General features: G+C 34.2%; 1 protein-coding gene across 2 annotated transcripts; it reads right to left on the minus strand.

Moving 5' to 3' along the window:
• Positions 1-241: 241 nt before the first annotated feature.
• Positions 242-13,752, minus strand: foxp3b (forkhead box P3b). 2 transcript variants are annotated; one of them, XM_084086427.1, is made up of 14 exons: positions 13,723-13,752; positions 12,678-12,766; positions 5,107-5,261; positions 4,833-4,922; positions 4,622-4,730; positions 3,703-3,817; positions 3,514-3,618; positions 3,315-3,402; positions 3,023-3,097; positions 2,674-2,812; positions 2,016-2,092; positions 1,776-1,877; positions 1,285-1,406; positions 242-1,121 (listed from the first exon to the last, which is right to left on the minus strand). In XM_084086427.1, exons 1-14 carry the CDS (start codon positions 13,743-13,745, stop codon positions 1,031-1,033), a joined length of 1,380 nt encoding a protein of 459 aa, XP_083942553.1. In that variant the 5' UTR covers positions 13,746-13,752; the 3' UTR covers positions 242-1,030. The 2 variants fall into 2 exon arrangements, with proteins under 2 accessions (XP_083942553.1, XP_083942554.1); XM_084086428.1 differs by lacking the exon at positions 13,723-13,752 and adding an exon at positions 12,796-12,926 and having other exon boundaries at positions 12,678-12,717.
• Between the last annotated feature and the right edge of the window lie 624 nt (positions 13,753-14,376).

Below are 14,376 nucleotides of genomic sequence, written 5' to 3' on the forward strand. Positions count from 1 at the left end.
ATGGCAGATTGATTGACTTACTTTACATTATCCCTAATCTAGTAAACAAATATAAATTTTCCTTTAGAATGCCCTAAGTCCCAACCACCATCATCAGCATTGTGAGAATTCACATGGCACTGGAATATGAGGGTGAACAAAAGCCTGTGGTGGCAGAGGAGCACAAAAGCACAGGCTGAAGCATCATAAGGGATGGATACGTTCCCATCAAGCTGGAACGCAAAACAGAGAACCACAGGGGAACAGATGCAGCAGATTTATTTACTCTCCACCTTTAGACTGCAGCATGTCCACATGTGCAAAATAGGATGAAAAAGCAGCCATTTGCTCATCTGAGGAAGAAAAAGTATGGAATTCTACAGTAATTCAAATCAGCATGGTGAGGAATTTATCAAGACATGTTTTAATCAACATACAATTTGCCCTTAATCAAGACTCAGTTTTGAATTAGCCTATTATACAGCATAAATATAATCAGAATACGATTTAGAAGTGTAGATATGACATTTCTTTGTCTTTCATTCCAGCAGCTTTTATGATGCTTTTTGTCTTTGCCTGCACTGTTACAGAATTACCACACCCAAAAACATGTGAGCACACACAGATGCCCTCTTCTGGTCAGGTTGGAGTCTGGTCTCTCAAAGTGAAATTTTGAATAATTTTGAATAGCCTTTTCTAATGTTATTTTACTCTATTTCATTTTAATCAGATATAGTACAGAACATAAAAAAACTTAATCTGAAATAATGCATGCATTCAGTTATAATCACTATCTATTAACAAATTTAAAAAAAGAAAACTTGCAGTCTGCATAAATAGGCTATTTGTCATATTTTTCTACTTGGACTTAGCAAGACAGTAACACAGTTTTTTTTTTAAGAAGACCGGTTGACATTTTAAAGATAGATATACATCAATGAATATTAACAAACCATCTCATCCTTCAGGATCATGACTAAAACTCTGCTTTAAAATCATAAAACTTGAGCCTCATTTTTGTTCATACTACACTAAACATTTGGAAAACGTTTCACTGAAACTCTGTGGCTTTTATTGATACATCTGAGGCTTCATGGGATCGACAATTGGAGAAGGGTGTCAGCCAATTCAAAGTGTAGTCCCTGTAAAACAACATATGAGACGTTGCTTTGTCACATTGTCAGCCTTTCCAAAAAAAAAAAAGAGCATATTTTGTGAATTTAATCTATATTCTTGTTTTAATAATCCTGAACATATCATTGTGTATGTAATTTGTCTAAGGATGAGGGAAGAACTTGAGAGGACCTGTTGATTTTTTGCCCTTTCCTCTTCTGAAACTCTTCCTCATCCACTGTCCACACGGCCCCCGTCCTCCCATCCACCCGCACAAAGCATTTGTGGAGACTAAGATTGTGTCGCACAGCATTCTGAGAAAAAAAGGTTGAAGCAGTTATAAATCAGACAGTCTAGTGGTGTTTAGTGAGATTATTCAACATGATTTTATCATGTCAACAGCGGCACCATGTGGACAAAAATATAATGTCCCAAATTGCTTGAGACTAATAATCTCAGGATATCAGAGATCAACCTGCTGAAGGTTGGATCTTATTTTGTTTTAATTTAGCCAATTCATATGGCATTAAATCAGGCACACAAGTAAACCTTTCAGTCTCTCACAGTATTAAAAAATATTATTTAAAAAAAATCCTTAAATTAAGTTTTTGAACTAAACAGAAATAGGACCGTTTCTAGGTCTCAAACTGATGGTTAGTTGGGTGTGACAGCATGTTTAGTACCTTCCATGTAGGAGAACTATGACGGAAATAGTAAAACATTCTTGTGAACCAATTGTAGATTTCGTTTAACGTCCGCTGTTTCTCTGGGGCTTCCAGGATTGACTGTAGGAATCAATAATAAATCATATTTATACATGTTTATATTTTAAAATGAGCATTCAAATGTGTGTGTGTATATATATATATATATATATATATATATATATATATATATATATATATATATATATTTGTACTTACCCATCTGATTAGAAAAGCATATGTATATGGAGGTCGTATATTGGCATATTTGTAGTATTCAACACTGCTAACGAAATCTGTAATTGGCAGAAAACCAAATGACTAAAAAACAAAACATTCACATAATCATTCTTGGAAATTGACCACAAACACTCATATGTGTCATTGTGCTTAATGTGTCGCTACGTGTTTTGCTGCCGGGTAATGCAAATGAGTTAGTCATTTTCGATAACATACTTGCACAATGCACTCAGCAAATGCAAAATCAAGGTTTTATAATAGCTGGTTTATGAGCAACAACACCAGCTGAGGCTGAGTGAACTACCTTTGGTCCAGATCTAAGGCAGCCTTTGTGGTCTGCAGGCATGCCAACTGTGTCAACAGGAAACAAGCTAAATCACAATTGTAGTCATAGTGGTAGACCACCAACTTTCTACTTGCGTCTGACCAATAACATAAATGGAAAGGAAGCAGAAGATGGGTGTGGCCTTCTCATTGTAAACAGTGTTGGATGGTAACCTTTATCCATCTGTATATTTTTTTCACCTTTTCAGTTCCACTTGATTAGATTATTTTTGTTTAAAGAAACTCTTTAGTTAGAATGTGTGTGTTTAGGGGCACAGTAAGATGTGTATTTTGGATTTAAGCAGGTTTTTACCTGGCAGCATGCGTGGTGGGGGTATGTGGCAGGGGTCCTGTTGTACCGGTGCTTCACTAGCTCTCTCTGTCCTGCCATCTGGCTCCCCCATCGGGGGCAAATTTAACGCCAGCGGCCTCCACCGACCTGTAGCAACTCCCTGATGGATAACACACAAGTCAGTGCTTAATATGAGAGCAGTGTTAAGCACAGCTATAGATTGTTGTAGACATCTTTAAATGAGTCAAACTGCAGTTTGTATAGATTTACTGACGTTTTATGAAATAATAAAAAGGAAATGTCATGTTCACTATGAGAATCACTATTATTGTATGCTCTCATGAAACTAGAGTATTCTGAAGAGTCTTACAGTACATGTCGAGAAGCAGTCAAAGAGTTGAAGGTGGATCTGCATGGCGTGAAGTTTCTGCTTCTCCTGAATGAGCTGAAGTCATCACATATCACACATTAGAGTGAGTGGGTTCCCAAACCACTTTTACCAAGATTTTTGTGTGATTCTTTTAGGTTCACACTCAGTGACTCAAAACCAATGAAACCATGATTCACTTTCAACGTCTCATTCATAATGACTGATGATAATCAATGATGCACGGAGCAAGACTTGTGTGTGCTGTTTGTGAGTGATCTTATCACTGATGTACCTGATTCTCCATGTGGCGCACCAGGTCTTGTTGAACCCGCCACTGAGCAATAGTTTTCTCATCTGTGCTGTGGTCTTGGTTCAGATGTCTAGACAAGTTGAGAATCAAAAGAGGAATCTTTCAGTTTGAAAATGATAAATTTCCAACAAGGGAAGCTCGCTTATGTAATTTCAGATATTGAAATAAAATACAGACTTACCTCAAAAAATGTGTGTACCCTTCAAAGACTTTATCACAGCCTGGCCAGCGACATTGTCCATTTATATACAGAGAGCTGGATCTCTGTATCTCTGTCTGGACAGGGCTGAGGAGGACACGTGAAGGATGTAAATATACTTATTGATGAACATTTATTACCTTTATGGGGTTTTTTTTCAGTAATACTTACCTGTGATGGTGTAAGCTGGGAGATTGTTTCCTGTCAGCAACAGCTTGTAAGGAAATCTGCGCGCTGTGACTGGTCTCTTTTCTTCTGTTCATGGTTGCTGGGTGACTGTCATTTGCTAAAGAATGAGGCAAAACAGTGCACACCTGTGAATACTTAAAAAAAATCTTTTTTTTTCTGTTAATTTTTATATTATATTGTTTTATATGTAACATATATATATATTGGGGTTTTTTTTGTGTGTGTATATATTACTCATATAAGATCAATTAAAATGCATTTAAATAGTGAGTATTTTAATTATGTATTTATGATTGTTTATATATATATATATTGTGTATAAAATTACATATAAATATTATGAATAATATATTCTCATTCTCATTTATATGTAATTTTATATACATTTGTGGTCAAATGATTACATACCCCTTGCAGTAAATGTTTAATAATAACAATACTAATACTACTACTACTACTAATAATAATCTGTAGTAGTAGTATCAACTTAATGTGAGGAAATTTTGTTATTCTGTTTTGTGGACAATATGTAAACATCTGTTTTATGAAACATCTTATTCAGGGTAGTACAAAATAATAAAAAAACAATATGCAATTTTTATGATCCCTCTTTTTGTGAACAAAAATAATCAACATTTTGCAGATTCTACAAGGGGTATGCAAATGTATGGCCTCAACGCTATTATATACCTCCTTCAGAGAGAGTTTGTTTTATTTCTTTTGAAACCGTTTGAGTCGAAACGCTTTGAAGAGGTTACATGCAGCAGTGTGTGTGTTTCAAAACACTGTTGCTTGACAGAACATGTACATATATGGAATATAATGATATCTTTGTGGATTTCACTACTTTGACTGTCAAGAAAAAAAATGTAAAGTTTGAATAATTCATTGGAACACAAACCCTGAAGCAGGAGAGCCGTAGAGCGGAGTACAGACGGCCTGATCTGGCCAGCTCGTGAATTCTGAAACACCAGCTGAAGAAAATGCATCCGTTCCTCATCACCAGTTCTCTGCACACGTACACAAACACACAGAGAATCACGCCAACGCACTCTCCACAATAAAGGCCATTCTCTGAGAGTTTCATGTAGCTTTTAATCATCAGAAGCTACCTGGCATAGTGGATGTTTTAAGTATGTCGAGTTGTTGGAAGGAGCAGTATGGCTGAGCTGGACTGATTCCACTGTCTGAGGGGCAGAATTCTACAGAAATGTTGCAGTATATTAGAAATATAGGCTACTGTAGCAAGAAAACTAAAAACACATCTATACACGAAATGATTTGGAATCTTCAGAAAATGCAGTTTAAATGCAAACAACCAGCAAAGGGATGTCTTCATTTAAGGCATTGTTTTACAGAAAGTACCAGAAAATGAAGCTCACTCACAGAACGTGCAGCGGATGAAAGATCTTCCACGCACTGGTGTGAATGTTCGTTCATCAGAGGGGAAGATGCGTCATGCTCTTCTTTCAGTTGTGGCTGTCGTTCATTTTCTCTCCCACTCACCCTGTTGTCACTTTCTCTCTCAGACCGAGGCATTCCTGAATTCAAGAGTTTGACAAAGATTGCAAATTGGTGTACAGCATCATATACTTAGACATTTCACATAATACATAATGTGAAAGAGAGAATGCAACAATTAGCTGAACTTTAGCTTTTTAATATCTTTGGTTGAGGTTAACTTAGTGTTGTATTTTTCTGTATTAGACTATCTGAGAATATAATTGCTATAGTTTACAATACATTTTGTATTGTATGTATGTATGCATGTATTTGTTTATAAGGCTTTGACTCTTTACATTATTTTGTTTGTACTTTATTCTTTACTATGGAATCATCTGAATTAGATATACATATACGATTAGATATGAGAAGTTGTTTCATTATTTGGAACAACATTTACACTTTTAAATTGATTAAATAATTTAAATTGTTTTATATATCAGTCCACTAACCTCCTCAGTACCTTCATGAACCCCCAATAATACCTTAGTTTACCTAAATTGATTCCTTAATTTACCAAATTCTGAAGAGGAATTAGTTAAAGGGTTATTTCACCCAAAAATGAAAATTCTGTCTTCAATTACTCACCCTTCCAAACCCATAAGACTTTAGTTCATCTTCAAAACACAAATGAAGATATTTTTAATGAAATCTATAAAATGAAAGACCTCCATTGAAAGTCTATTCACCCAAAATTCTGACGCTTCAAAACATTGATAAAGATATTGTCAAATAAATCCATATGAATCGAACGGTTTATTTTCTGAAGAGACATGATCACTTAATTTGATGAGGAGATTTCATTTAGGCTTTTATTCACACCCAGGTGAAAAAGACATAGTATTAAATGTATTTAAAAAATATACTTCAAATTCAAGTAGTTTATAATACATTTGTATTCACAGCATGCTTATTTGAAGTGCATTAAAAATATATGGAATTGCATTTTAATATATTTCTAAAAAGTATACTATAAGTACTTTGGTAATAAATATATGCTTCGTTACACTTTAAGAAATATGCTAAACACAAACATACTTTTAGTGAAGTTTTAGTGTATTTACAGAAAAAATACTTTACTATTACTTAAAGTATATTTTATGTGTACTTTGTGTAATAACAGCAAAATGATTAAGCTTTTAGTGGGTTTAAAATATATGTACTTTATAAACGCTTAGGAACGCTTAAATATTAATGTATTTATCATTTTAATATTTTGAAATTATAATTTATAATTATTATAATATATTATTATTATATTATAATATATAAAATTATAATATATTATAAACATTGTCAACTATTGTTAAGCATTGTAATAAGCATTCTTAAAATTAATTTATTGTTAACTTTTACATTTACATTTATTCATTTAGCAGACGCTTTTATCCAAAGTGACTTACAAATGAGAACAACAGAAGCAGTTAAACTAACAATAGGACAACAATATGCAAGTGCTATGACCCTTCCCATTTTAATCTAATGCAGTACATGTATTTCTTTTTATTATTATTTCTTTTTTTTAATAATAAATGGATATAGAACAGAAGAGAAAGTGTTAGTATTAATGGATCAAGTGCTACCGAAAAAGATGTGTCTTCGGCCGTTTCTTGAAAATGGCTACGGACTCAGCAGCTCTGGTTGAGTTAGGCAGATCATTCCACCAGCAGGGAACAGTCAAGGTAAAGGTCCGAGAAAGAGATTCTGTGCCTCTTTGAGATGGCACCACAAGACGACGTTCACTTGTGGAGCTTAAGTTTCTGGATGGCACGTAAGTCTGAAGTAATGAGTTTTGGTAAAAGGGAGCAGAACCAGTGGTTATTCTGTAGGCAAACGTTAGTGACTTGAATTTGATGCGAGCGGCAACTGGCAACCAGTGCATTTTAGTGAGGAGAGAAGTGACGTGTGCTCTCTTAGGCTCATTAAAGACCACTCTTGCTGCAGAATTCTGGATCAGTTGCAAAGGTTTGACAGTGCAAGCTGGAAGACCTGCCAGGAAAGCATTACAATAGTCCAGTCTGGATAGAACAAGCGCTTGGACAAGGAGTTGTGTAGCATGCTCTGATAGGAAGGGCCTGATCCTCCTAATGTTGTATAAGGCAAATCTGCAGGACCGGGCAGTTCTAGCAATGTGGTCAGTGAAGTTCAATTGATCATCAATCACAACTCCAAGGTACCTGGCTGACCTTGAAGGAGATATGGATGACGAACCAAGCTGAATGGAGAAGTAGTGGTGTAGTGTTTGGTTGGCCGGGACCACAAGCAGCTCTGTCTTTCCAAGGTTTAGTTGAAGGTGGTGGTCCTTCAACCAGCCAGAAATGTCTGTCAGGCAGGCTGAGACTTGTTTGTACTTATAAAAGGCTACCTAAAAGGCTGTTGTCCATTATACGTTTGTACTACTAAAATTCCCACAAGGATTTAAACATCATGTTATTTGAAATGCATCATAAATACATTTTCCAAAGTTGTTTTTACTTGTTTAAATTCAAACAACACGTGTAATACACGTGACTAAACCTGATTGTCGTTGAGAGACGTTGAACGGCTCCGATTGGTTCTTATGATAATGAGATCGTCTGAGCTTCCGTTTATCAGATATGCTGTGCGTGCTTCATCTCTGCATATGCTACTTGAATGAATGTGATTAGATTTAGAAGTATAAATTTAAACTGTTAAATTATATAGAGCAATCATGTCTCTTTAGAGGACTCGGAGGAAACCACGCGATTCATATGGATTAACTTTTGGAACGTGAACAGTTTTGGTGAATCGTTCATCGGAGGGTTAATATTTCAGGTTTCATTAAAATATCTCAGTTTTTCTTTCGAAGATGAACGAAAGTCTTAAATGGTTTGGAACTACTGAAGGGTAAGTGATGACAGAATTTAGAGTTTTTTGGGGGGAACTAATAAATAGAAAACGTAGTGTTATGTGTTTTTTTTTTTTTACCCAGCTTCGTCAACTTTGCATGGCGTGTGATATTTGGAACCTCATTATTTTGTGATTCTAGGTAAGATTTGTATTAAATCAACGTTACTTGTCTGTGCCAGTCGTATTTTTGACACAAAGTGTAACAGTGTCTTTTTCAGTGCAGCTACATTCAATTGACCCTTCGCTAAGCCCCGCCCTCCTTAGTTACTGTTGCTACGCTTGGCAAGCTTTCGCACCTGGCACATCTATTAGTATGTATGTACCGGTGTCAGACATTCCCAAGGAGATAATTAGTAATTTTTGGCAAACAGGTGAAATATCTGAGAGAGCAAGACAAAAGGGACTGCAGTATGCATTCGAGGGATATATCCACAACATAATATGCAACCGATTAGAGAATAATTTAATCAAAACTGAAGCTAAAGCCTATAGGTCCCAGCACAAGCAGCAGCCGCCTCATACGCTGACCATTCAAATGGGAAACACACAAATTGAAGAACAGCTATGTTCATGCACAGCAGGGTAATTGAAATTTCAAAATAATCTAATAATTATAAATCAAACAGCTTATCCATAAACATTGTGGATTTAAAACAAGACATTAGCCTGACCACTTTGCAATGATAACATTCTCCCACTATTTTTAGCGTGCCAGGCTACTGCTCACACGTCGTGGAGCAAACGTAGGTGTTTTTGTTAATCCTGTCGACATTTAGTTGTAAATGGGGTCTCCCACACTGCTTGATCCACGCCCGGCATTTCTCCCCTTGGGTTTTAGGTTTCGGGAAGGGAAAAAATTCCACCCCCTAACCCTAACCCTAACTCTAACTTTTAGGATACCGGGTATCAGATTTGCACAATCCATACGCACAACGCTTCGGCATGTTTCCCTCGCTCGAAAGCTTGCCAGACCTCCCGCGCCTAGTTACGGTTGCTAAGCCACGATTGGCCTGTGACGGTTTTTAGGCGTGGCTTAGCGAAGGGTTAATTTGACCAATCAGAGCCAAGATTTTCAAGTCCAAGTCGAAGCAGACTTGAAGAGACGAAGACTTGAAGATATATAATAATGTATATAGGCCTACTGTATAACAATTTTTTGAGGAAATATTAATGTTTGTTGTTTTTCAGACCATAATAAGTATGGTTTTTCTCATATCACCTCTTTTATAGAGATTTCTGAATCAGGCCTAATGGAAGGTGATTCTGTCAGTCTTGGTAGGAAAATGTTAGCAACGTGTCCATTTCAGGTGTCTAATTTGTGCTTCCTTCGAGTAATTCATGTAAAAATCTGTTTATTTAATTGTTTTTTTGGTAAAGTTGCAAGTCACTTGGCATACAATGTTTTGCACAACTTCTAATTTCCTTGCATCTTTTTAACAGAGATGAAGAAAGTGCATGTTAGCATGACCGCAATAGACACATTCATGGGAAATACCCTAGATTTAAATAAATCACAATTATCAATATACAACATAACATACCGTCTAATACTCACAGGTTGCTTTATTGCTGCAAATAACTATCAGTGACTTTTTGATTGAACTCTGCTCACTGTAAGTGGGGTTGGGCTTCTTCTAATATTATGTTCAATGTAACTTATTGAGTGCTGTATAGTGACGACAAACAAGAGGATAAAAATGGACACTCATGTCTAGCTTGATGAGGATATAGTCAAAGCTTTGAAAGGTAAACTGAGAACACAATGGAATTCTAATGCATAGCTATGCAACATATAATACACATTTTCAAACGTGGATACAAAAATGTTAATCATTGGTTAATTTTATATAAATTCTTCTTCCCTTTCATAGATCCTATGATAAAGCAGTCTTCAAATACTACAATATCTGAACCACAAGCCCTCAGTTGCGGAAAATGCGAGTCGTACTCGAAGTGAACATCCACTTGAAGATGTGACATTCAAACTCTTCTGTTTCTTTGGTTCAGCCATTTGTAGGCCTGAGTTTGTAAATACTGCATTATTCACTTCTGCATATTGTTTTTCCATAACTTTGTGATGCTTATTTAGTGATGTAATATTCATTCTGTAGCCTACTTTTCAGTAATACAGGTATAAAAGAAATGTTCTACAAAAAATGTATAAAAATAGCATTGCCATAGCATTTCACTGATCTTTCATGTATTATAATGTATTTTGTTCAAGAGATTATATATGCTGCTGTACTTTTTTAATGTGGTCTAGGTATTTATTTGGCAATTTACACAACAAGATAGTATATTAAAGTGTTCTTGATTTCAAAATGTGTCTTAACATTTATATTAAATTACTGATACTGAAAAAAACAGCTTTATAATAAACTAGTAGTGTTATGCTAATACATTTCTAATGAGCTTAAATGCTATTGAAATGTTCTTGAAGCACACTAAAATGAAGCTTCAAATATATTCTAACTGTAGAAGTATGAAAGTATATTTTAAATGAACTGTACAGAAATACACTTAAATTGCACTAAATGTATACCTGAAGTGGTTCCATTTTAGCACAATTTAATATATTAAAATATATTTCGAATAGCTTAAAATTGATTTTTTTTAAGCATAACTTGAAATCCACTTAATATTCTTGAAGTTGTTTCAAAATAATACATTCAATATGCACTTAGTATAATATCATTTAAATATATTAAGTGCGTCCAAAAAAGCACAATTAAAATATGTTTCCTTTTCACCTGGGCATATAAACATTGATCAGCGAATATAAACAGAAGCTCAACCGAACCTGCTTGACTCGTGAGAACAAACCTCATTGGTTCTTGCGGAAGATCAAACGTGCTGCGTAACTTCATTGGTTCTCGCACGTCAAGCAATGCTTGAGCTTCTGTTTACCATATCTGATGTGTGCATTGATGAATGTTCATATGTGAATAAAAGCCTAAATTAGGCTAAATCTGTTCATCATATAAAGTGATCGTGTCCCCTCAGATAATTTGGAATAAACTGCTCAATTTATATGAATTAGTCTTACGATCTCTTAATAAACTTTCTGAAGCTTCAAAGTTGCGTGGACTGTCAGTGGAGGGACAGAAATCTTCAGATTTTATCAAAAATATCTTCATTTGTGTTTCGAAGATAAACAAAAGTCTTATGGGTTTGGAACGACATGAGGGTAAGTAAATGAAGACAGAATTAAAAAAATTTGGTGAACTTACCCTTTAAATAAAAATGAAAATATGTTGTAAATGTAGGCAAAAATGGCAAGCCTTAAAAAATGTAGGCTACTATAGAGAAGGTGAAAGAAATATTATGGGAATTTCACAGAAAAACCTAGAGGGACAATAAGGAAAGTGCTGATAAGATTACATGAAATTGACGTACTACATACTACGTCAACATATGACGGACTACATAATTTACAGTAGTCACAAGACAATAATTATTTCCGACAAATCTCTGAATCTCTAAGTCTCCAGAAAAACCTAAACACGAGAGTTGCTTGAATGTGAACCCAAAATGTGCGTGACATCTGTCTGTCAAACAAGACACAAACCTCTCCCACCACAGGAAATCACACAAACACACTTTGCATTTTGCAAAAACATGCACAAAAGAAGCAACCCAGGAACAGGATAAGGGATATAAGACAACAATAGAATGTGGTTGATGATGTTATTGAGCCTGAGTTAAGATCAGTGTGTCTCACTATAAAACAATACATTTATATTACAATAAAATGATTTGTTTTCATGCGCACCACTGCACTTTAAACAAACATCAAATGCAAGCAAATTTAATTATAAATGAAAAATGAAGTAATTTGGATTTCATCTTAAGAACAACAAAAATATAATGCTTGCATTATTATTCCCAGTCAGTCGCTTTTCTAGACAATGTCTATCACCCCATATGTATTGTGAAACTACATATAGGAATCAATATTTGTCAGCTACTTTCCTTACCATCTCTACCACATGAAACAAGTTGAAAATCTAAACTGTGTTAGTCTTGGTGAAATCAGGTTGTTATCCAAAAAGAATTTGAGAAAAAAACAAAATGACTCACAATGACCATAACTTTATCTCTTTTATCCTCCCACTCTCATATTTCCATTGTTTGAATGTTTAAAGGCAAATACGTGCAATAAACATAAACAGTTATAATTTAAGCAAATACAGTATCTCAATTTCATGTGTGACATGCATTGTATCATACTGTATCAATATTTGCGTGGTTAACATGATTAAAATATTATTCAGATATGCAAAACATGCATTCAAATAAAAACCTGATATGAGTCTTATCATTTGAGAATTTTTCCTCTTGTAAATAAGGTGCATTTTAAATATTTGAATTAAAATCCCAATATAATGTGCATGCAGATAATGTGAATGCAGATTTGAGTATCCATACAAATTTTGGATACTTTGGAAATATCATAATCCAAAGACTCATCAAATGCCAGAATGGAATACTATGTCACCAAAATTGTCATTAAACAACAGGCACTATATTAAATCATGCATATTTCATAAACAAGCAAGTAAATATTCACCAGCTTTCTTTACCTTGCGCCTTTGTAGTCAGCCGTTGTCTTCCTGTGCTGTTCTGGTTAAAAACGAGAGTGAAAGGATCTTTATAGGATAAAATTGACAATCTGAAAAAAAGAGAGAGATAAAATCTCACATCAAAGGAGTAAATGCAATGTTAGATTCTTCAATTTATATCAAAGGTTGTAGATCATGACATGAGGTAATGTAATTCTTCTATGAATGTCAAAGGACACATGCAGCGGAGACCATCTTACACCTCATTCTGCAGGAGTTGAGCACAAGTTTTCTAATTTCTAAGATTAAAGACAATTCATATTACTCTTAAACAAATGCTTTATATTATGGTAAAGTGTCTGTCTAAGAAAGGTTAGCACAATTTTAAAAGGAAAAAGGGATGTGCTTGTACATTTTTATTTTATCTTGATATTAAGAGACAACATTATTTAGAGATTATGCAGTTTGTTTGTTTTTTAACTTATCAATATCAAATTTAAAAAAATAATATATATATATAGTACATATTAAATATATTCATACAGTACATATAAAGTGTATATATAGGCTATATCTACAGTACATATAAAGTATATATATGAATAAGAAATTATAACAAATTAAAAAAAGATTTAATATAAATGTTGTGCTGCTCTATAGCCTATGGCATATTTTGACAATAAAAATGTCTAATTTCTGCTGTCATATTATAATGTAATATGACACACATATACTGTATGTACTGTGTATGTATGTATGTATGTATGTATATATATATATATATATATATATATGTGTTTATTTATTTATTTATATTTATTTAAAAAAAATTACATATACATATATATATTCACTGGTCTATGGTCAATAACCACTAAGGTCATAAATTCCATCAGAGACAGAGATTAGTAAATGTAAAGGAAAAAAAAGAGGTTTCCAAAACACAAATTGTATCTTGCAACACATCTGTTAAGTTGTAGGAAAATTAATCTCATTTACGCTATAGCACATTGTTCAGTTTTCACGGAATAGTTTCCACAGAGCTAAAGAGCATTTTAAGACTCACCTGAAGTTGCCACCTTCCCACATAGAATGTGTCATTGCCAGTAGTCAGTATCCAGCACTTATTTATACTCAGAAAATACTTAGTGTCATCGCAAAGGAAACAAGCACGTTCCACAAACAACACAATGAGGGTATTCACAAACAGCTCTCGAGTTTGACACAAACACTCCAGTGAAAAGGTGTTTATTTGGCGTCACACGGTGAATATGTCGAAAGCATAATTAATAAAGTAATAAAAAACATACCACATCATTTCATCTCTGACTTTTAAGTTTCCTGGGAGCATCTTTTGTGGAACATTTTGAATTATACATTAATATGATTAGTTGTTTAAGGGAGATAAAATGTTTTCCTGGGACTGATTATTAATTAATCTGTGTCATTACAAAAACAGCAATAACACCAACAATGATTTTAATAATATTAAAAAAAAGTCTCATGATTTTGATTTAGAATCTTTTCCCCTCAGGTTTTCTTTTCAGTACTGACCAATGTAAGCAGAATATAAATAACAATTGCTCCATAAATTACATAAATATATAAATATTTAGCTCTACATATATGGCAGTCAATACATGATTCCTAAAAAATTAATCATGTCATTGTATGAATATCACATGTAGTATTCGCTGCATCCTTTTGTGCCATTATCATA

The sequence above is a fragment of the Abramis brama genome, assembly GCF_963993115.1.
Source record: "Abramis brama genome assembly, chromosome: 16".
NCBI classification, from domain to species: Eukaryota; Metazoa; Chordata; class Actinopteri; order Cypriniformes; family Leuciscidae; genus Abramis; species Abramis brama.

Bases quoted from the DNA above. Each gene is read 5' to 3' on its own strand.
- foxp3b (XM_084086427.1), bottom strand. From the start codon at position 13,745: ATGTGGGAAGGTGGCAACTTCAG. The intron at 1,878-2,015 runs GTAAGTACAAAT...TGATTCCTACAG, and splicing joins ATGCTTTTCTAATCAGATGG to TCAATCCTGGAAGCCCCAGA. The intron at 1,407-1,775 runs GTACTAAACATG...TTTTTTTCTCAG, and splicing joins ATAGTTCTCCTACATGGAAG to AATGCTGTGCGACACAATCT.